Source organism: Polyergus mexicanus, unplaced genomic scaffold (assembly GCF_030449975.1).
Source record: "Polyergus mexicanus isolate NDT 795.1 unplaced genomic scaffold, iyPolMexi1.0 SCAF_10, whole genome shotgun sequence".
NCBI lineage: Eukaryota > Metazoa > Arthropoda > Insecta > Hymenoptera > Formicidae > Polyergus > Polyergus mexicanus.
The window spans coordinates 1,541,796-1,564,391 of record NW_027223330.1 but is presented as its reverse complement, the minus strand read 5'-3'; the positions used below and the strand labels follow the sequence as shown (position 1 = coordinate 1,564,391).

General features: G+C 35.5%; 1 protein-coding gene across 2 annotated transcripts; it reads left to right on the top strand.

Moving 5' to 3' along the window:
- Positions 1-172: 172 nt before the first annotated feature.
- Scar (wiskott-Aldrich syndrome protein family member 3 SCAR) lies at positions 173-22,476 on the top strand. 2 transcript variants are annotated; one of them, XM_070303103.1, is made up of 9 exons: positions 173-528; positions 14,576-14,916; positions 15,060-15,213; positions 15,291-15,405; positions 15,654-15,686; positions 16,755-17,056; positions 17,265-17,575; positions 17,705-18,124; positions 18,297-22,476. In XM_070303103.1, exons 2-9 carry the CDS (start codon positions 14,643-14,645, stop codon positions 18,476-18,478), a joined length of 1,791 nt encoding a protein of 596 aa, XP_070159204.1. In that variant the 5' UTR covers positions 173-528; positions 14,576-14,642; the 3' UTR covers positions 18,479-22,476. The 2 variants fall into 2 exon arrangements, with proteins under 2 accessions (XP_070159204.1, XP_070159206.1); XM_070303105.1 differs by lacking the exon at positions 15,654-15,686.
- Positions 22,477-22,596: the final 120 nt, after the last annotated feature.

Genomic DNA, 22,596 nt, shown 5'->3' with positions numbered 1-22,596 from the left:
GTTTTGGAATCTAGTTCTAAAAGAAAATAATTTGCATTTTCTAATCGAGAAAGAATATAATATAGAAGGAATAAGAAATCGATATAATCGGATAAGATCGAAATTTCGCGCCACCGAGGACCGACCGTGGCGCCGCTGGACGGTGTCCGGTGGAGTCGAGCCGCGGCCCCGGCGGAGGGACGACGTAGCGAGGAAGCTAGAGCTAGGGAGAGCTAACGAGTGAGTGCGAGCAAGCGAGTGTACTACGAACACGAACGCGTTGCTGATGCTATTGCTGCTGCTGCTGCGTGGCTGCGTGCTACAGCGCAACGCCATTTTCTGTGCTCGCGGGTGAAGTCGTCGATTCGCGTTTGTCCGGTCCGGTCCCATCGTCGCGACGTCGGCGGACGTCGCCCACACGTTGATCGCCGCATCGTCTCCTGGCGAGGACACGGTCGGCCTTCTTCTCTCTCCCCTGATTGCCCGCTCGGGTTCCACGTCCGGGATATGCGCGAACACGCGGCGGACAGCCGTGCGACGGATACGATGGTGAGTGTCGAACGAGCGTAAGTGTGCGGTTAGAGAGAGAGAAAGAGGGAGAAAGTCACTGGAGCGACAGAGAGGGACGGCGAGGATCGGAGCTTCGCGTTTCATGACGCATCTTGTCAGTCAGGCTTTTTCTCGTGCGCCGTCGTCGCGTGACCGCGATAACGGAGTAGTAGAGTCTTGATAACGAGTCGCGACGTCGAAAGACGACGCCGTACTCGATGGGCGGCGGTTTTCCGGGGGCGGCACATGGCCGTCATAGCCGCATAGGGCACGGGCGCCGGCTGTCCGTGCAGGGGGTGGCCCTCCCCACGAATAGAGTTTCCTTCTCTCTCTTTCTCTCGGAGCGAGTGATTCTGACGAGGAGACGCCTCTTTCTCTTCCTCCCCCTCTCTCTCTCTCTCTCTCTCTCTCATCGCTAGAATGAGGGAGATCGCCACGCCGATTGTTGAGCCTTGCCGTTATCGCGTGTAATATTAATTAATCCTTTGCACATTCATGAAATAATATATACAGTGCAACGATGACATTAATCTGTATAAGCTTCGCTTTCGTATAGGATGTTTTATTTTTACAAAAAGCTTCTCTTATGTAATTATGTCATTTCTGCAATAAATGTTTTAATTTCTTATCCTGCGATTTCGTATATATAAAGAATAAATAATTATAATGATTAATAATTCATTTTTTATCATCGACACTTATGCCACTTTTATGTCGAGATTAAAGCATGACGATATAAGGAAAGTGAATTCAGTTATAAAACAGTCAATATTTACGTCTGTTGATTCTGTCATCGACAATCCTCGTCGTTTCCGTCACTTCGTGTCACTTGCCTGGAGTGACATAAGTCTCACCCGCGTAATACCCGGTGAGAAGAACGTGAAATGAATGTGGGGTTGTGTAGGTACATATGTATATATAAATGTAATACATATATTGTACAATACATATATAAAAGTTATGAATAATTAAACGTAAATATTATCGCGTAATAATATTTATATCAATATTAATAATATTTATTTATTCATTATTGATAATTTTATCATTTTGTTACGTATATGTTATCATTTAGAAATAATCTTGCGAATCGGAACACGGAGAGCCGTCAATTGTTGGCATTCTTCATACAGGGTGTCTCAAAGACAATCGATCTCGATGCGAAGTAAATTATTCTACTATATTAAATATAATTGTTTAATCATTTTTGACAGATAATCAATTGTCCAAGTATTTAATCTAATTTACAAGATCAAACATATACCTTTAAAAGCTCCATTCTCCAAATTGCTTATTGAACATTTGTGGGATACCTTGTGTATAAAATGAAGTGTGAACGATACGTGTGTATTCGATCGGGCGATCTCGCAAAGAGCGATCTCGTCTTGCCTGACCTTTTCTGCATTAATTTATTAATGAACCGTTAGATCGCGGTCGCCGTATATATGTATGTGTGTGTGTGTGTGTATATATATATATGATGCGTGCATACGTAACATTATCGATCGATGACTGTTAACACAACGAGCCATCTTGCCCTTTTCTTTTATTGTCTACGCGCGAGTTCTTTGTCTAATTGTAAGAATACGACATGTCGCGAATGTTCCTTAAGGAATCAATTAAATTCTTAATATTCAATCAGAGTTTAAATGTATCTCTAATATATGCTTCGAAATATTTTGAATATTCTGAGATTTTTTTAGATTACTGAAACTATGGAGTTTTATAGTTTCAAGGGAAAATATTTCATATAATGTTTCAAATTCTTGAAATAAACCAGTTTAAGTTTTGAACATTTGGAATTTTATAAAATTATGGGATTGGAAAGTTTCGAGGATCTGTAAATTGATTTTACAAAACGGTCAATTTTCTTTGTTGAACTGCTTAAGATTAGAGGTATAAAAAAATCTTTGACCTTTTCGAGAATTCGCATACACTGGAACTCCGGGAGTTTTGAAACTTTGATCTGCGATTTTATTACAATGGATCTCTCTCGGGATCTTTGTGACCCAATTGGATCCCATTTACTCTCTCTGTTGACATTCCCGATGTAGCCGGAGGGAGAATGTAACCGGCATGAGCACGACCCTTTCGTTCGTCTCTCGGTTATTCGGCTAATCTTGGATCATCTTCCGGTGGATCCCTTTGCACGACGTTACGAGCCAAATCTTATCTGAAACTAGAAAAATAGACACAAATTGCGTTAGTATCTTCATTCGCGTAAATTTTCAATATACTATAATAAAAATATATTTCATTATCTTTTTTTTTTTTATATCACTATTTTCACCATAAATAATAGCATTTTTATCAATTTTATTTATAAAAATTCCTCCGATATATGCAATGGTCGTCGCGAGAAAGTTGACGCGTTGTTTAGGAACACCTTATATTAAGTACAATACAATACATTGCCATTCTCTCCTGTTCACCGTTGGCCGCATTACCTTGAACGGGGTCGACCGCGTGCTGCTGGTAACGTAAATACACACCGCGGCATTCCGTTTCGCGAAATTTCTGCAAAGACAACATCGGTAAAGAAATTATGCAATCGCTGGCGTCGAGACACGCCAGCTACAGTCTCGTAATCCTGTCACGCGCATTTCGCATCTACGATTACGTCGTTTCGCGATGGCAAAGCCACGTGTCATCGGTCTTTGTTCTTTCAGTTTCATTGAATTTCTTCGAATAACATTAGATACCCTCTCGCGTTGATTTTTTAATCATTCTTGATTTATATTAATCGTGTATGAAAATATATGTGGAAAATGTATGCTCTAAGTTTTCATGTACAATATGTAGATTATAAAAATAATTTAAAAGAATACATTATGTATAATTGAAATAATAATAGAAAATTGAATATTAGAATTTGATTAAAGTACAAGAATATAAACTTTAGCTTTAATAAAATATTGCATCTACGTGAAACGAAGGTATGGCGATGGATATTTTTAACACATTCCCACTTGATACAAGGCCCAAGTAGCTTCGTAGACTCTCGCGGCGTGACAGAAAAAGAAGCGCGATGCAAAATCGATAAGTCCGGCGTTTATGGTGCTCACGGTTCGACGAGGGTCGTGGGAAATCGCTGCTAAATCGCAGAGTTAACGTACAGAGAAATACCGTCGCGTCGGTGTCTTTGCCCCTTTGCCTATGAAAATTGTCAGAAACTCGCGATTACGCCTCTTCTCTTACATACGGACGCACACGCACGATAAGTCCTACGCGCAATAATACCTGACCGCGTTTCCGCGACCACGCATAGCCAGGGAAACTGGGTTGCTTCACATATTTTCACAATCGTACGTCTCGAAACCCATACAAATAAAATCGCATTATCGAGGTTAACGTCCCAGACCTATAAAGGCAGAGTTCTCGTGAGAGACCGCTTGAGTTTTCACTCGCAAAAATTAAAGCTCACCTATAATTCAAAATTCCATTGAAGAGATGAAAATTGTCAATCTGACATATCATTTTATTTTAGCCGATTACACCTCGCGCTAGAATTTTGAATTTGAATTAAATAAGCTTCTTATTATTATCATTTAAATTTAATTTTTTTTATCTATATTAAAATTTTACAAATTTAAATAATCGCGATTTAGTCAAAATCTCTGAATCTAATTCGATGTAGCTTCATTAATGTACAGGTGCGTCGATATTATATCGTGCGCTAGATCCAGTCCCTTCGGACTTCATTCGGCGATTCAATTTAACGCCGTTATCATCGGCCGTTTATAGGAATTATTTAGATAATATCACCGTGTGCGTTGATCCAACGACTTTAAGTCGCTGACAGCTTATTTATTATAACTTACTCTACGGTTTTCAACTTCACCTTTTTCTGCGTAATATTTTAATAAAAACTTTAAATTCTTATCCTTCGGACAGGTATAAATAAATGTGCAAGAAATTGGAAGTTTCTCATCTCCCTTAGAAAATCACTCGATTGTGAGATGATTATCTCGTGAGTCTCGTTGCGGTTTAATCCATGTTTACGTGAAGACCTACACAAGTAAGCTTCATAAGAGGATCCATGCGTTCGTGGAAAGTAGGCTAAGAGCTAACCGCTGTATTCGTTGACTTTATTACATTATTATTAACACTCATTACAAACGTATTTTAATTCGAGTTGATCTGATTAATGCGAATATTTCGAAATATTAGAAAGAATCATATTCTAACTAATTTTTGAATCAAATGTTTTACGTGCGTTTTTCTCATCGATATCGATCGCATTCTTTCCTCGCAATCGGTACAATTAAATATTTCTCCGTACAAGGCCACGTGTCTTTATTTATGTACGCTGCGAAGTTATCGCGAGCTAAACGATAATAATGCGGAAATGTGTCGACATTAAAAGAGAATTTCGTTATTTACGATAAAAGGAAGCGCGATTTGTTCAACTTTGCTGATTTGTGATTCGCAATAGAAGCACTAATATGTATCTTGAAATGCAAATATTTGATCGCGAGATAAGCAGATTAATGCGTCTTTTCGTTTGGTGAGTTTGCGTTCAGAATTAATATCTTATATTTAGCAAAATTTTGACTGACATCTGTACTACGTAAAACAAAAAAAATCAATAAACAAATTTAATACTAATAATTAGTAGTAGTCATTTATAATTGTTTTAGGAAACAAAAACTATATAAAGTACGATTTTTTTTTTTAAATTACAACAAAATTATGTGATAATTAAGTTATAATATAAAGATGAGATAAATTATTTTGTAGCTTTATTATTCAAAGATTTAGAAATGCTTTAAAATCACGGTGCCTGGGGTGCCTTTCTCTCATTAAAATCCTAATTAACGCGAGAGCCTAATTACCTTGAAGCAGATCGCGGAAGAGTTCAAGGGTGAAACAGGCACGATTCAATAAAGTCTCGATTTTCTCGCCTCGGCATGTGGGCGTTCGCTGATGCCACGTCATCCTATACTTTTTTTTTTTATCATTATCAACGCGCATCCCATCCCATCCCAGAGAAATGACGCCGACAAACTGCGACAAATACACGACGCGCGCGCTCTCTCTCTCGCTAATTTATCGATGCTGTAATAAATTTTCGTCTTGATGCTAATTATACGTAATAAATTATTTTGAAGTTCAAAAATTATAATATGTATCGATGCGTTTTTAGGCGTATAAAAATCGTTCCTGTGTTTTCTATATTAAGTTCTTGCGTCCTAATCGGAGATGAACCTGACTCGAACTTGGGAAAGATCTGGAAATAAACGATTAATATGAGCGCGATATACGGTGGTTAGATTAATTCCATACCGGCATCGTGGTGCACTGGCCTTTATGACAAGTACGGTTGGAAACGCAGTCCTTTACATGCCGTATTTCCACGCATTCGAAGAAGAGGGAGACGTCTGAACGATATTGTTTACGAGATTCATTGTCTCCGAGATTCGCGTTTTTCCTCTACCGATTTATCGTTCCAATTTACAAAAGCCGCCTCTATCTAGAAGAAAGAGGGTTAAATCCGTTCGCTGTGCGTGTAATGTACATCTGTCTTACTGGAAAACGGACCTGTATTGCATGTGCGTGTTCACATACGACATGTACACGCATATACGCGACTAGCCCGACCGGGATGCGTCCGAGGTCGACGTCTCCGCATCCACCATAACGAATGTTACTTGATACTTTGCCACTGTCCACTGCGAGCTTTTTGCTCCGATCTTCCTCTTTCCGATCCTTGCTTTCTCGAAACCTCGTCTTGTAATTAGTCGCGCACTTGTATCCGTTAGATCGCTGCTCTTCCATTGGAATTTTACCGTCATTCTTCTTTGTAAATTATGTACAATATTTTTGAAAATTTTATTTAAAAATTAATTTTATTTATAGTTAGATATTATGTAACTTTAAAATAATCAGCAAGCTGCAAAATCAATCATTTTTAAGATCAAAGATTCTATGCAAGTGATAAATTAGTCAAAAATAATTTAAATTTTCCAATTTATTATTCAAGAAAATAATTATCAAAAGAGATCTATGATATCAAGATATAGGGTTTATGATATTCTATAAAAAATAAAAACGCAAAAATTTTTTAGAAATATTTAGAATAATTTTTAGAAATAAATACGTAAAAAAAAAAAAAAAAAAAAAAAAAATAAACCAACATTTAATGGCGCTTATTAAAATTTTAAATACGATAAATTAATAGTTGTTAAATTACGGAAAAATTTTATAATTAACTACTGACCCGCAAAAATTACAAGACTAACAGATCGCGAGGCTAGTCTTCGCGGATGTAATAATAGCAGGCATCGAAGCAATATACTCAATGAACAAGTATCTTGCTTCTCCTACGCGTACTCCTTATTTTTAAAATATTTTTTTCGAAACAAGATTAACTAACCGGTTTCTGACATTCGATTCCCTCGATCGAACACATCAATTTTCCACACGCAAAACACTTTATCAGAATGTAACAGAAATACATATCGCGTATAAGAGAGTAACCGGAAGTTGTATATAATACATCGAGTGTATTCGAGAGGCCTCTTAACATCTGCCTAATTTGTCTCGGAAACGTAGATTTTTAAATCCATACCACATCCTTGTATCTAGAGAGATTTGTATAGTCTGATAAATTTTAGATTTTATAAATTGTTAGTATTTTATGAATTCTTTTTATTTTATATTATAGAAATCCAATTACATATTTTAGTAATTATAAATTTATCAGATTTTTTATTCATTTATATATTTACTCCTAAATTCACAGATTCTTGATTCAGTTCCTTTTTTTTCTGTCAATTATGTTTTTCATTCACTTTACAGATCCGTAATATATAAATTTTGCATTCACATAATTGATTTTACTCGATTTTAAAACATTGAATTATATTTAGAGAATATATAGAAACATGGAGAGTATGACGTCATCCCTTGTATTATATCGAGGGGTTGTTGGTAGTCCTAGTATCGAAGGAACTGACGCATTGCGCCCCGATACTCGTTCCTGCTCTGACACGAGGGTCGACGAAAATATCCTCAGGGTGATCTTTATTTTGATGAACATGGCGCCGGGTTCTTTTAACATGTAGGTTCGCAGCCAAAACGTTTTATCTCTTATAAATGGTAAAATTTAGAAAAAAAAAATTAAAAAATTTAAAGAAAAATTAGAGAAAGGAAAAAGTCGGATTTTCCTTGTCAGTATTTTGGAATAGTCCGTATAAATCACCTGCTTTCACTCGACGAACGAGCGGTATGTCGAGAGCGCGATATCGAGGCGTGCTAGAAAGATCCAAGAGGTTCATGCGAGCCGATCGCTAATCGTTGAGGGCGAACGAACCGATTCATGGTGTTTGCTGCCATCGTTCGCGCAATATTGATCAAGCCGCAAAGTCGACGAGGACAGGCATATAATGCGAACTGCGAGTCGTTCCAAGAGACCTCGATTTTACCGGGCAAAAAGCCCTGAAACTCAAACTGTTCATTGTTCTTGTTGAACAGTCGTAATATTGCAGATACAAAGAAAAATTAGTTTGAAAATCCCATAATTTCTCATGTTTAAAATCTGCGATATCTGTTTATGATCCTAACTATATGGACCGTTTATTTTGAAAGTGGTGCAAGTCCATTTTCTTTTGTTTCGAGAAAATTAAATGTTAGCAGATCTGACAATTAAAAAAAATAGATTAATTATGTGAAGTCTGGGAATGTTTGTACTAATTTATCAATATGTAATTTGATTATATAAATTTCTTTTAGGCGAATTTAACTAAAATAATATATATTTCCAGGCTGCAAATGGACTTACATCACTTTCATAATTAGTCAATTGTAAATATCATTTAATTTCAATTTTGAAATAACAAATATCACTTAAAATATATTTCATATTAATCCAATTTTGTTTATAAATAATAACGAGAAATAAAATAGAATTAGTATTTTTTATTTTGAACGTTAATTATATTTATATATTGTTAAACTTAACACAAGATATTGGTATTATTAATTATTTATGCTCTTCATGTGGCAGTGTTTTGAAATATTCATGATGCACAGGAGGTATATAAGGTAATAGCTGCTGCGTATCCTTATATTTTTCGTATGTAATAGGCCTGGCATCGTGATGGAAATTGGACTTACACCACTTTCATAATCAATGGTTACGCAATTTCTTTTACCGGCCAACTTTAAATTGAACAAAGCATTGGCATTTTTTAAGATATTAAATACTAACTAGTTATAAACAAAAAGTTTACACTAAATTAAGCATAAATTACGTCATATCTCATTTTTTAAAAAAAAGGACTTACACCACTTTCAAAATAAACGGTCCATATATGAATGCAAATTGAAAAAAAAGGGGGGAATTTTGGAAATAAAAATTTATGGAAGGGATTGCTTATAAGATTTCAAGGATCAAATCTATAAATCTATAAGAGAATTTCACAGCATGCAAAAATTCATTGTTTCAAAGTTTAAAGAGATAAATATATTATAAAATTCAATTTTGAGAATTTACAATAAAGAATTTCTCTATTATATAATTAATAACTTGCGAAATTAAAAAATTTTTAAAGCAAAGATATCGAGAAAGCCAAGATAATCTCGACTCTTCGTTTTTCCTTACATAAATTCAACAACAGTAAATAGATTTTATTCTACCGGATAGATATACAAGGAAAACGAATAAAAACAAAGTGGAACTTGTTTCTGTGGCATACCGACATCTCGCTTTCTCAAACGATGTAAACGCCGCTAATGAGAAATGAGTGCCTTTTTAAGGATGCCCACGTGCCTTCTCGAGCTTCCTCATTGTACGTTAACTCGAGCGCGGCTTCAGGCCTAGTTAGATTTAACTCGAGCGAAAGAAGTGCCTCCAAACGTGTTCCATGATAAAAAGTCCCGCTAATCCACTTTAACGTAGCTGGTTTCGCTTGTCGTAAAAATAATTGTACAGTGAAAATGCAAAACACAAACGCAATCATTCACAATCGCGCATGACAGATTTACTATATTCACGGATTTGTAATTTAAGTGTTAATGTTAGATGTATTAGTAACGAGATTTTTTTCATCAAAAATATTCAAGGTAATTTCAAATAATAAATTACATTTTTCCTCTACATTTTTAATTTTGAACGATTGGATTTCTATCATTTTGAAATTTTGCTTCTTTGACAGTTGAACGTCAGGTAGAAAAATCTTTAATTTCTACAGCAGTCACGTTCACATTGGCAACATTATTCCAATGAAGGGGGAGGGGGGGGGGGAGAGCAAAACCTTCATTAAGTTTTGTTCGTACAATGTCATGAGAAATATCGAGTATCGAGTAAATATTTTTCTCGTAATATTGCAAGCGTGGAAGTTTGATGATCGCTGTACATATCTATCGACTTCGCGCTTGTATACAAAATACAAGATGGTAGTGATGGTGATATACACACAGTAGGCAGGATATAAATATCTCGGCCAGGCAATCTGTGAGAGCAGCACCGCACAGCTTTTCAGCACGTTGCTCCCGTAACGCATAAACGTCGATATAATTTATTCAACCTGTCGTTAGCGACTCCCCAACGACTCACATCCTTCCCTTATCGGTGACCCGAATACAATATTCGCTCTCTCTCTCTCTCTCTCTTTCTATCGTTTTTTCTGGCTAAGCTCTTGCGCTTTAATTAACCATACGCGGTTAATAATCCCGCCACCTTCGATGGAAATTATTTTTGCGTTGATTAAAAATTTTATTTTTTTAGGAAAAAAATATATGAGAGCATATATATATATATGAATAAATAAATCTAAAATTTGATCTGTCTACTATAATTATAAAATTGTTATTTAATTAAATCCCCGATATTAAAATAAATCTGTATATCAACAGTGACGATTACGCGAACAATTTCCATTTTATTAATATAAAAAAAAAAAAAAAAAAATATGTGGCTTTAATATAATCTTGAGAGACGAGGCGAGGAATGACATTTCGCAACGAAGATGGAATTCTCCCAGATGCACGTATTCGCGATTGTGAAATCGTTGCACGTTGCGACATTAGCATAAACTCTTTGTTGTCAACGATAATGTCTAGTCAGATTGCACCGTTCAATCGCTTCGATATCGTCTCAATTCTACTGCATCTCGGTATGCACCTCTTTCCTGTGAAGCACACTAAACGATTAGGAATATTTTGATACATGCAATATTTTACAATGCGACGAAATAAATAATATTGTTATAAGATAAAAAGTAGTAAAAATGAATTTAATATCCAACTTTTTTATATTAATCTTTATGTAATTTACATTTGTTTCAATAATTCGATAGAATTATTTTAAATATCAAATATCGTTTATTGTTTCCAATATAATTTTTTAAAAAGAGAAAGTTTCTAAATTTCTAAATTTTCTAAATTTAAAAAAAAAAAAAAATTTCCTATATCCATATGAAAAGCATGAAGAAAGCGCAGATAATATAATCTCAAAAAGAAATTTTTATCAGAGTCACGAAATTGCATCGATTTGTGCGTAGGGGGTAGTGACCTTGTCTTTCTCGCATACGTTTTATGCGTGACCATATGGTCGACATGTGTATTCTCTGCTCGCACAGTCGCACGTGCGCACCAGAATGCAACCGCGAACAAGCGTGAATAATCGATGGAAACAGCACGGAATTTTAGTCATTGTCATTCGTCGTTTACCGTCCTCCTGCAAATTGAAAAGAGATTTAACAATTCAAGCCGTATTATTATTAAACGTTGAAAAACCTTCTGCTTCGAATGTCGACGCCATCGATATATCGCGAATGTACATCAAGTTTGGATTATTCGGACGGAAAAATTATTATTTTTTTTTTCTATATATATAATATATTCGTACGGATCTTTGAAAAATATGAATCTTTGGAAAATTAAGATTTTTCACATAAGATATCGATTTTGTCTAAAGCGCATCATATCAATTTAAGAAATTAAATAAATTCTAGATACACGTATAAAAAATTGAATTAAAAATAAAATTCTCACGCGCGATTGGAATCTTATCAAATTATTTTTTATATAAAAATCTCGAGCGAAAATATCAATTTGTTTATCGATGCACGAGTGTCATTGGTACTTTGCAGCATCATTAGCGTCGCTGCAGATGCGCGAGTCCGACGTAATCGACTACAATCTGAAATAAACGCAATGCCCGAATGATCGACGAACACGTTCCGAGGAGCAAAGAGAGTAAGTCTTTCCGGTTTCTACTTACCAAGGTGGTGATAGTAGGCGAGCACTGCAGCGTAATAGTGACCTTTTCAGCCTCAGGATATTGCTTACCTTATGCAAGCCTGCTGCAGCAGGCTGCGTTCCTGTCTGCGGTTTCATTCACAAAGAATCTACTCCAAGCTCACTGCGCGCGAATCCTGTTAACACGAATGTTTAAAATTAGCAGCGTATCGATGCTTGTTTTCCAACGATCGCACAGCATTGACTCGCATTTGTAAAAAGTAGGAAACATTTAAAAATATATATTATACATATTGATTCTAAAGATATATAATCGGTATTGATATAGAACACTATCGAAATAAATTTGAAATAATATAATTTATATTAATATGAATTAATATGAAATTTATATGAGTAATAAATTTAAAATAATATAATATAAATTAAATTAATATATATGTCACGCAAAAAGATAATCGCAGTTTTTTAATTACGCGTTGGAGAAAATATAAATATGACACTTGCTAATTATAATTGCAAGTTGCTACAGAGCATTTATAGAGACTGTTTCTCGCGAATTTCTATATTAAATAATTCGGATATAATAATTATTATTATGATGATATTTCTCATGAAATATTATCTCGATATTTTACATGATATTTCGCAACATTTGCACATTTGTTATGCCCGATGCTCTCGATATTCAACGCGAAATGAATCGTCCATTACTCGCTGATTGGTTCAATGACTAAATGACTGTTCGATATTTTGCGTCGTAGTTTAATAAAATATACCGACGGCATATATGTATATCAAAAGAATTCTAGTAGCCATGGTGATTTACACGGTAACCACACTGTAACCAAACAACTGATTTATCCGACAAGATTTTTCTCACCGTTGCGAGATGGATAATATAATAATATTGTTTTTATTATATTGATGATTATAGAAATAAATTTTACAAATTATAAAAAATTTTATAAGCGACAAATATCATACATGAATTATTATTTCATATGATGGGATTTTAAAATAACGCGGTGATTTTTATATAAGCGATTATCGTTGACACGAAAGATTTATTATAATGATTTTAATAATATATTTATTTAATATAACAAAGGATAATTAAAAATAACGTTAAAAATGTAAAAAAAAAGAATATTAAATTCAAACGGTATATAATTTCAAAAATAATAGTAAAGAATTTAACGGGAAGCGATAATGAGACGCGGAATATTTTCAGGCACAATATCTTCGACAAATATTATTAGCCATGTCAGAGGCTTTTCATGATTGTCTTTGCAGGTGCAATATCCCGTAGATCAGCATCCATTTGCACACTTCGTAACGGCTAATTGTTAATTAGGAGACACAATAGCGTTACGCACGTCGTCGACTTCGTTGTCGTCATCGTCAGAGTCGTTATGTTCGGTCACGGTCATATCATTGACCCTGGATAACTCAAACGACGTTTGTTGACAATCTATTGACGCTATTGATGTATTTGTTCGCCGTATTGTTTAATTAACCTGAAAGCAAAGCCTTATTTTTCTTTATCTTTTTTACGGAGCTGGGAGGGATTAGAAAATAAAGTAATTGTAAAATAATTATACATAAAATTCTTTAGAATTTTAAGGTAATTATAAATATAATAATTATTTATTAAATGGAATAAATGAATCTCGCGTTCTTAAACTTGGGAAAATCAATAAATTTTAAATAGTTGAGAATGCAATTCTTTAATTCAGCAATCTGTTAATGTAACTGTAACATCATTTGCTTACAAATTAATGGACAAGTTCACGTATTGATAACTCACGTTTATAATAATTAAATAAAAATTTGAAAAAGGAAAACTACTGCAGTCAACTATGAGCGATAAGATATTATCGTTATCACGTGTGACGCTAGTAATTGCGTAATGCAACAGTATTTACCGTTGCATGCATGCGTGCGTGCACGTTGAGCGTATGTTTTAAAACCCGCGGGAAAATGAAAGAAGCGGCGCTTAACGAGATAAGAGGCAGCGAGCGATGAGATATCGCCAATTTGTAAGACTTTGAATTAAACGAATTTATACGAATGTATATTTATCACTGAATCGGCGAGATTACGCGTTCGCAACTTCTACCGTTCGATTCTTCCCCCACTTGTACATCGCCGGATGTAACAGGGGTTCGATCAAAGGGATGTCCTCGGGTGAATTAAATATTCATCTTGTTAACGGTCCCCTTCAGAAAAAACGGGGGCGATTTTAAGCTACCACGAGTGGTTCACACCAGTCGAGTACTTTTCAAAAGCTATCCGCGAATAAATCACGTTTCAAGCAAATTTGCGCTAGGAGAAGAGTTTTATTCAATTATTCTCACGTTTGAAGCATACGCAGAAGAATTCTCTTCAAGTATTTTGTTTTATTTTTCTTTGTTTTGTTTTTCTTTTAGCTATTAATAATATCTCTTACATGATATTCTAAAATCAGCCTTCCAAATAATATGAAGCTTTTATCAAACTATATTAAAGTAATTTTTTTATATATTGTATAATTGAATATCTTTCAAAAATACAAATAATTCTCATAGAAATTATATTTGCGATAATAATAATTCAATAATTTCTAATTGTGTGTGCAACGCTTTTAATTATTTAAGCATTCGATGTATGGAAAATTTAATCCTTCAAAATAATGTGAAGGAGATATGTTTCTTTTATTATTAATATCAGTTGATCTCGATTAAATTTTCAACATTATCACAAGACTGACATTAGATAATTAAGAAATTTGAAATTGCAACAATCCGTCCATTGATATTTCTGATAATTAATTCTTGAATAATCGTGGGGATGATTTCAGGTCTCGAGAGAGCGGTGAGTGAGTTACCGCGAGGAAGAGCAAGCAGGAGGAATAAGCAGCCGGCAAGATGCCGCTTCCGAAACGACTAGTGGAGCCCGTACACGTGGCGCGCGGCACCATCCCCGAGGACTTCCCGCTGCCGTCGGAGCTCGAAGCAGCCACTAACGGTACTCTAGCCAATACTATCAGACAATTGTCAAGTCTATCGAGGCACGCCGAAGATCTGTTCGGCGAGCTGGCGAGGGAGGCGCACGGATTAAGCGATCGAGCCAACTCTCTGCAGGCTAGGATAGATCGTTTGGCCGTCAAAGTCACTCAGCTAGATAGTAATGTCGAGGAAGGTACGTGAGATATGCTCGTTTTGATTTCCATAGTAAACTGTAACAGAAATAAAAACAATTGGAAAAAAAATTCTAAATACATATAAAATTGTGAAAATTAGACGAAGAAGGTCTCTATATCATGGGCTCTTGATTTTTTTCAGTCTCGTTGCAAGATATACACATGAGAAAAGCCTTCAAGAGCTCTGTGGTGTTCGATCAGCAAGTCGTCTCCAGAGACACGATGCCGACGGCAATGCTGGAGACCTATCATCAATGCGATACGCCGCCGCCTCTAGACAAGCTTAATATTTATAGGTAATTAACGACATTGCTTAATTTTTATCGGTATAAATAGGTTTTTGCGAAAAATAATTGAACTCTATTGTTTTCAGAGAGGATGGCAAGGACGGCTTAAAGTTCTATACCGATCCGAATTACTTTTTTGACCTGTGGAGTCAGGAGATGCTCAAGGACACGGAAAAGAAGCTGCACGATCGAGGGAAGAAGGTAAGAATCCTTGCGTAATAATATATTTAAAAGCGCACCTCGATAATTATTGTACAATATTATTTATTATATTTGTATTATCGCGTATTTTCTCTGAATCTGAACTAATGAAGAGAATACAAATAAATTAGCCACATCTAACTCTTCAAAAGTTGTCGAGGTGCGCGTGAACTCGTAGAACGAATTATTTTCTTAAAGTGTCTAATACTGCGATTCTAACTATTGAATTACTATCCCCTTCGTTGTAGAGCGAGTCTGAATATGCCGAACCGTTCAGAGAGGCAAGTCGATGGTTTGGATCTTTGTAGTTTCTTTTTAATCTCTCTTACCCTTTTTTATGAAACATTCGACAACAGTAATTTCAATCAGCGAATTGATCGCCACACCAACCATTTTATACTTATCACATATAATCACCCTCTCTGTGGTTTTTCTTTTATTAACCGACCTTTTTGCGCGCTGATATAGAGATTGACGCTAGATGCTCGCTTTCTCGAAATTCTCTGTAGTTGATAGAGCCACATTTTCTCAATGGCGATCACATCACTTTGCGTAGATCGAATGCGAACAGACTTTCTTTGTCCAAATCTAAATTTGTCTATCTTTTTGATGACGGAACAGCAAGGAAAAGGGCAAAAATTCCATCTACGCAGGGCTTTCCATCCTGACTCCACCTTCCATTTCCATTGTAAATTGAGTTTTGTTTTTTTCTTTATATTGAAACTCGAAACAAGTCTCTTACACTTACCGTCACTTTGTGGATCACTTATGTAATGTCGTTTTGTGCCAGTTTTATGCAAGTTTTGAATGTATTTATATAGAACTGCGTTATACTCACCACTGACTCATCTTCGATCGACACCGGTATCTCCATAATTTCAATATCATTTCATCGTCCATTTCAGGAATATCTCATCTTCATCTTATCATGTTTGTCAAGTTGTAGGAAATAAAATTGTTGCAGGAAATAAATATATTTTCCTTTCTTTTATAATAAAAATTTCGAGTTATAATTTATTACCAACTTTACAAAGCTCTTCATTTTTATTTCCTACATATATATATATATATATATGCTATTTAACTATTGATCCAGTAAATTCTAATTTGTGGCTAAATGACAAATGAGAGAATATTGTCTTCAAGATAACATTTATACTCTAATATATTCCAATTCAATCCAAATTCGTTGAGATAATATTACAACAGTCGCTGGATCAATCGTCGGGACGTTCTTGACTTTAAACCGATTGTGCTTGATTTAACATGCGATGCACCTTGATCGTTGTCTCTTTCGTGTTTCGCATTTTAAAAAAATTGCCTTCTTTTTTTTTTTTTTGGTAAAACAGCCGCATAGGCCTCGGAATGAAGGTGGCGGCGGAGGTGGCGGCGGCAGGCACAAGAAGCGCGTAAGACAGCCGCACAATACGAGGGAACGGCAACGGCAACTGGCTGTCGGCCACGGCGAGTATATCATGCCGACGCAGACGGTGCAGTATAGGGCGCCGCATAATGTGCAGCCCGGCGATGACACGCTACTGGGAATGGTGATGACGGATCCTAGGCCACCCAGGCCTAACAGTATCGAGCTGCGGCGAAGTTACCCCCCGGAAGAGCAGCATCTCTATAGCCCGCCGTCTTCCGACTACAGGTTAGGAAAATATCGCGACAATAATAATGCAAATAATAATTTTAAAATAATACTTACACATATACACAGATAAATTAATAATCAGATTAATATTTTTATTTTTACTCGTACTTTTAATTTTTACTTTTTTCTGATACTACTTTTGACTTTAGATTCTTCTATAAATTTGTAGCGCTTTGTACAATAATCATTCGTTTTCTCGATACAGGGCAACGAACTACATAGCTCAAGGCTACGATGAGAACTCGTACGGATCGCATTATGCTCCGGGTCAGGTGCCGGCCGGCAGCGAAACGTATCAGAGTCCTGGCGGTCAGAGCACTCCAAGCCGTGGCGGCAGATCGCGGCCGTCGCAACCGCCACCGGCGCCACCGAGTAACGCTTCCAGCAATTCTACGCCCACGGTAGCGTCCGCCAATAACACCCCCACTAGGGGAAGATCCATGAGCACTGGTAGAGACACTCTACCACCGCCGCCCCCACCGCCAGGAGAAACCATGTCTCCTCCTTCCATGAACGGTATATTAATTATCATTGTTAATTTGCCGTAGTAATTATATTTGAAGAAGCAAATTCTTGATTTTTAAAAATAATAATTACTGATTGAGAACTTACATTTGGCATGATCTTTATTAATATGTATTTCAGGTTCCATACCATCGCACTTGCTGAATAGGAACGGAAGTCGGACGGATAGTCCTCTACCGAGTCAACGCTCGACACCGACGCCGCCGAACCATTCGGGTCAGTTGGGCGTGGATGAAACCGACCCGGCACCCCAGGATCTTCCGCCGCCTCCGCCTACTCCGGATCCTACCCCTCCGAGACCCATCTCTCCTCCATGCAACATTCCGCCACCACCACCGCCACCTCCCCCTCCGCCGGTTGCTAACGGCCCAACGGCGCCGTTGCCACTTACGAATGGCGACATCGCGAAAATGATCGCGACCAATCCGCCGAAGCTGAAACCTCTGAAGAGCATTGTGGACGGTCAATTGAGGAAGCCTGTCAATCCAAATATTCCACTGGTCGATCCGCGAAACGATCTGCTCAAGGCAATTCGCGATGGTAATTTATCTCTGTTTTTATTATTTTCGATATAATCAAGAATAAAACAAATTATCTCTTTAGATTTTTAACAATCTTGATATTGGATATATATTACGAATATATCAGTATGCGCGTAGATCGTAAGAATTATAATACTACTTTAATCTAATGTGATCATCATCCTTCACAGGAATAAAGCTGCGCAAGGTGGAAAAGATCGAACAGAAGGAGGTGGAGCGCGTGAACGCACTCAACGATGTCGCATCCATCCTAGCACGTCGCGTTGCTGTCGAATTCAGCGATAGCGATTCGGCATCGGAGAGCGAGTGCGACAGCGAAGGATGGGGCGAACAGGAGAGCAATTTGGCGTGACCCAACTCCCTTCAATCCGCCGTCGCCGCCGCTACTGCCTCTTAAAGAAATGGCCGATAATTCTTTCGTTTCGACATGTCATCTCAATGTGCCCCGTCGCGCTGTAGCGAGCTGATCTATTTGGTTCGTTTATTATCTTCATGACTAATTTTTCATTTTTGAGAATCTGCGAAACGCTCACACATTAATTTAAATACGCGTTGTATATTTAAAAGTTGGATAGCCTTCAGAATTGTAGACCGAGGTAAATTCTAAGTTATAAGGTTATAAACTTGCACGATCCTCTCAACAGAGATCATTTGGCACAAAGGATATGTCGCAATGTAAAGATCTTATATATATTAATTTATTATCGTTTATCGAACAAACAAAAGCAATACATTTTAGTTTTTAATATATTCGCTTCTTTTCTCGTGTTATTGATATGAGACAATTTTAAGAGATATTTGTATTATATTTGATTATTGGTTTATTAATTTTTTACATTGGAAGTAATTTATTTAAAAATATTTACTTTGGAAAGGATGAGAGGATTCAAATATCTGGGGAAAAAAAAAAAAATTTTAAGGAATTTCCAAATTTTGATGATTTTATGAAATTGTCGTCAATCATAACATCATCTTTCTAAGTTTTACGAGTCAATCTGTAATATTGAATGAACTGGCGAGTCAACCAATGGACATAGCAATAGCATCGTTTAATTGAATCACTCTGTCCTTAGAACGTTCTCGAGGACGCGCCAATTGTGGCCAATTTAATCGCGAGCGTAGCTTTCACCGAATCGCGATTCAAGTTTCTAATGGGAACTCGTAAGCTTGCAAGAGCATACAATACCAAGCTCACGCCCTAGTTAATAACAGAATTCGTAGATGCTGTTGATCCAGGTTAGAAAATCTTGGATAAACAAGGAAATCCTGAAAACAAAATGATTGACAGGTTAAACGCCACGTTTTTTTTGAAATTTTATACTTTGAAATAAAACGTCTTGCATATTTCTCTATGGTCAGCTTAAAAAAAGAATTTAGAGAGATTAATATATTGAAGATTAATAACGTATATTATTATTTTTATAATATATTATCATTAATTATAATATATTATTATTAATCGTACAATTTTGTATAAATTCATCGATTAAAGATACAAAAATTTCTTTACAAATTTTCTGGAACGTATAAAATAAAAAATAGTAAACTAAATAATATTAAATTTTTTTATGTATAATATTTTAGTTTTCACTTGTATTTAGTATTTATAATTAACACATAATTATGATTACAATAATCATATTGCGAGGCATTCAAGCTGTCGGAATAAGCGTACGGAGAAAATCAACATCGACTTGCCGAAGTCGTGGCTCCCCGAATAGAGCGACATCCTTCCCGGCACATTCCATAACAACGATGTACGAAGATACACGACGATCGTACACTCACATAAACACCTGTAATAATAATAATAATGATAATAACGATAAAAAATAGTAATAATAATATATAAGCACATCTCTCTACTTATCCCATAGACGAGTGCTCCGCGTTAATGCGTACATAACTGATAAGTCGAATTAAACCAAAAGGTGCAGACGTTAGGATATACTCTCGCGAGCGAGACTATAAGATAAACTTCTTAATCTCAAAGTATGTTTCGTATTCATGAGAGTGAATCTTGAACTTTTATCCTCCTTCGCGTTTCCGAGTCACGATCTTCCATACTATGGCGCAGATAGAAACGTAGTACAAGATGTAATGCGAAAGTAATCGCATCGTTTCGAATATATCGAATCTTTTTTATTTCTGCAATTATTTGTTTTTTATAAACAATCTTATATTATATATGTTATTTTAAACGCATAATGTGTGACAATCATATTTACGACAAATATCTCAATTTTTTTAAGAAAAAAAAATTAATTTTTGTTTTTAAATATTCAAACGAGTTGATTATTTTTGTCGCATCTTCTGCGTGAAAACCACATAGTGTCGAAAAACCAAAATACTCCGCTAAATATAGAACAATATGTCTAAACGCGCGAGAAAGAATTAATATTTTTTAGCATGTTCATTAACTCGATGGCGAAAAAAGATAGGAGAAAAAATATATATGCAACATATAATATATATGTTGTTAACATAGCAGGAGCATAATTGCCAATCGGAGGGTAACGGGGAGGAAGAAATATACGATTGTGATTTATTTTGCATCGATGTTGACGAAGCACGACGACGACGATTCTAGATAAGACGGTATACATATATACACAGATATATATATATATATATATATATATATATATATATATAATATTATAGTATATATAAAATAATATTGATTGTTAAGATTGCGTCGAAATCTCACGGTGGTGACGGAAAAAAAGAGCGTTCTTTCTCCGCTACTTCCAAGGGTTTCCTCGAAAATAAGGTCTGTAAATTTTCTTGTATGTACTATTGCGAATTTTCTGTAAGTAACGCGAAAATGGAGCGAGCGATTCTGTTGGACCAGATACATGGATACTCACAAGATTTGCTTGCAAACAAAGAAAACTAGACAAATCCAGAAATTTTCTGGCATTATGATATAAAGTTTTTTTTAGAAAAGCTCTAATATATAGTCAATTTTGAGTTTTTCTTAGAAAATTCAGTAAAGTGAATTTTATGTTTTATATGCGTTTTTCCTTTATCTTATAATATTAATGTAAATTTTTACGTTATTGTTCACCGGTTACTTTCTGGTTTTTAGATAACTTTATTTTCTCGTCATGTCAATTTAATTGACTCGAACCACATAACTGTAATTATATTTAACGTTTCAATTGTGTATAAAATATATTATGTGAAAGCGAAATATATGGCAACGATGTGTGTATGTACATTTACGCGAATCTATAAGAACACAGAAAGCTATAAGCTAGAATGTAATATTAATCAATTTCTACATACGAGGCTCGCTGAGGTGACAAGTGAACTGCCTGACGATTCAAGCTCAAGTTTAATTTATTTTGATATATGAACAAAATCACAAAGTAAAGAAAGGATTTAGATAAAACCGCGATTTCATGTAGATTAAACAAATTAGATTAATTCTATTAATCATTTTCAATTTTCGAAATTTAGATAAATATTATTCCGTCTATATTAATTTCCCTGTAACAGCCAAAGACATTTTACGAACGGATTATTACATCGTTTACTTCACAAAAATAATCGATAGATAATTTTGTTTAACTTTTTGGATGTATGGTACTTTTCATGTCAGATGTCTATTTTTTATTTGATATAACATTATATATATGGGATGCACCAACAATTTTCTTGATAGCTGACAAAGATAGCTCCTCTATTACTTGTATTTTTTTTTTAAATTGTGGATTATATCCACACAGCGTATATATTCTTTCGAAATAGATTTATTAGTTTCACGGAAATATTGGCGCATCCATTATATACGCGCAGTGCAGATTAAAATTAGACGTAAGAATACTAGACGTAAAGAATATTCTTAGCTATCTCGCCAATTTACGACACAGTATTTATCGGAAGTTTTTTCTAAGAAGAAAAAGAAGAGAGAGGATGTGTAAGACGGGGTTCTCTTTTGAAATGTAAGCTTCTCGATATTGTGCATTTATATGAACGAAATAAATGTAGCTGTCATCACTCGTCTCAAAACCGCGCTTTCCTATAAATTATTGTAAAGCCGTTGTACCTATGTGTCCACGGGTATTCCAAAGCTTATATAAAACGAAGTATGCTCGAGGTATATAGTCGATAAACGGTCGTTGGATTGATCGATTAGATCGATCTAGCCCGAGAGAAGAAGAAAAGAGAAAGATGATAAAGAAGGAGAGGACTCGGCTCGAATCTGTCTCCGGGAAAGATCCATCCAGGATATATGTGAGCATCATTTACCCACACCGTTACAAATATACGATGGTATTATTAACAATAATAAATTTGTAGCAAATCTGTACAGAGCCAAATAAATCAAAAAGATTTCGTAAATATTCTTTAAATTTTTTTCCCACTATCCAAGTAACAAATTTATTTTCCATAATAATCCCAATATATAAATCGAAATAACTTTTAAATTATTTTAGAAAACTTACTGAAATTTTTCATTCC

Coding starts and splice junctions, on each gene's coding strand:
- Scar (XM_070303103.1), top strand. CDS start 14,643: ATGCCGCTTCCGAAACGACTAGTGGAGCCCGTACACGTGGCGCGCGGC. Junction 15,687..16,754: donor ATGCCGAACCGTTCAGAGAG/GCAAGTCGATGG, acceptor TTGGTAAAACAG/CCGCATAGGCCTCGGAATGA. Junction 17,576..17,704: donor GTCTCCTCCTTCCATGAACG/GTATATTAATTA, acceptor TATGTATTTCAG/GTTCCATACCATCGCACTTG.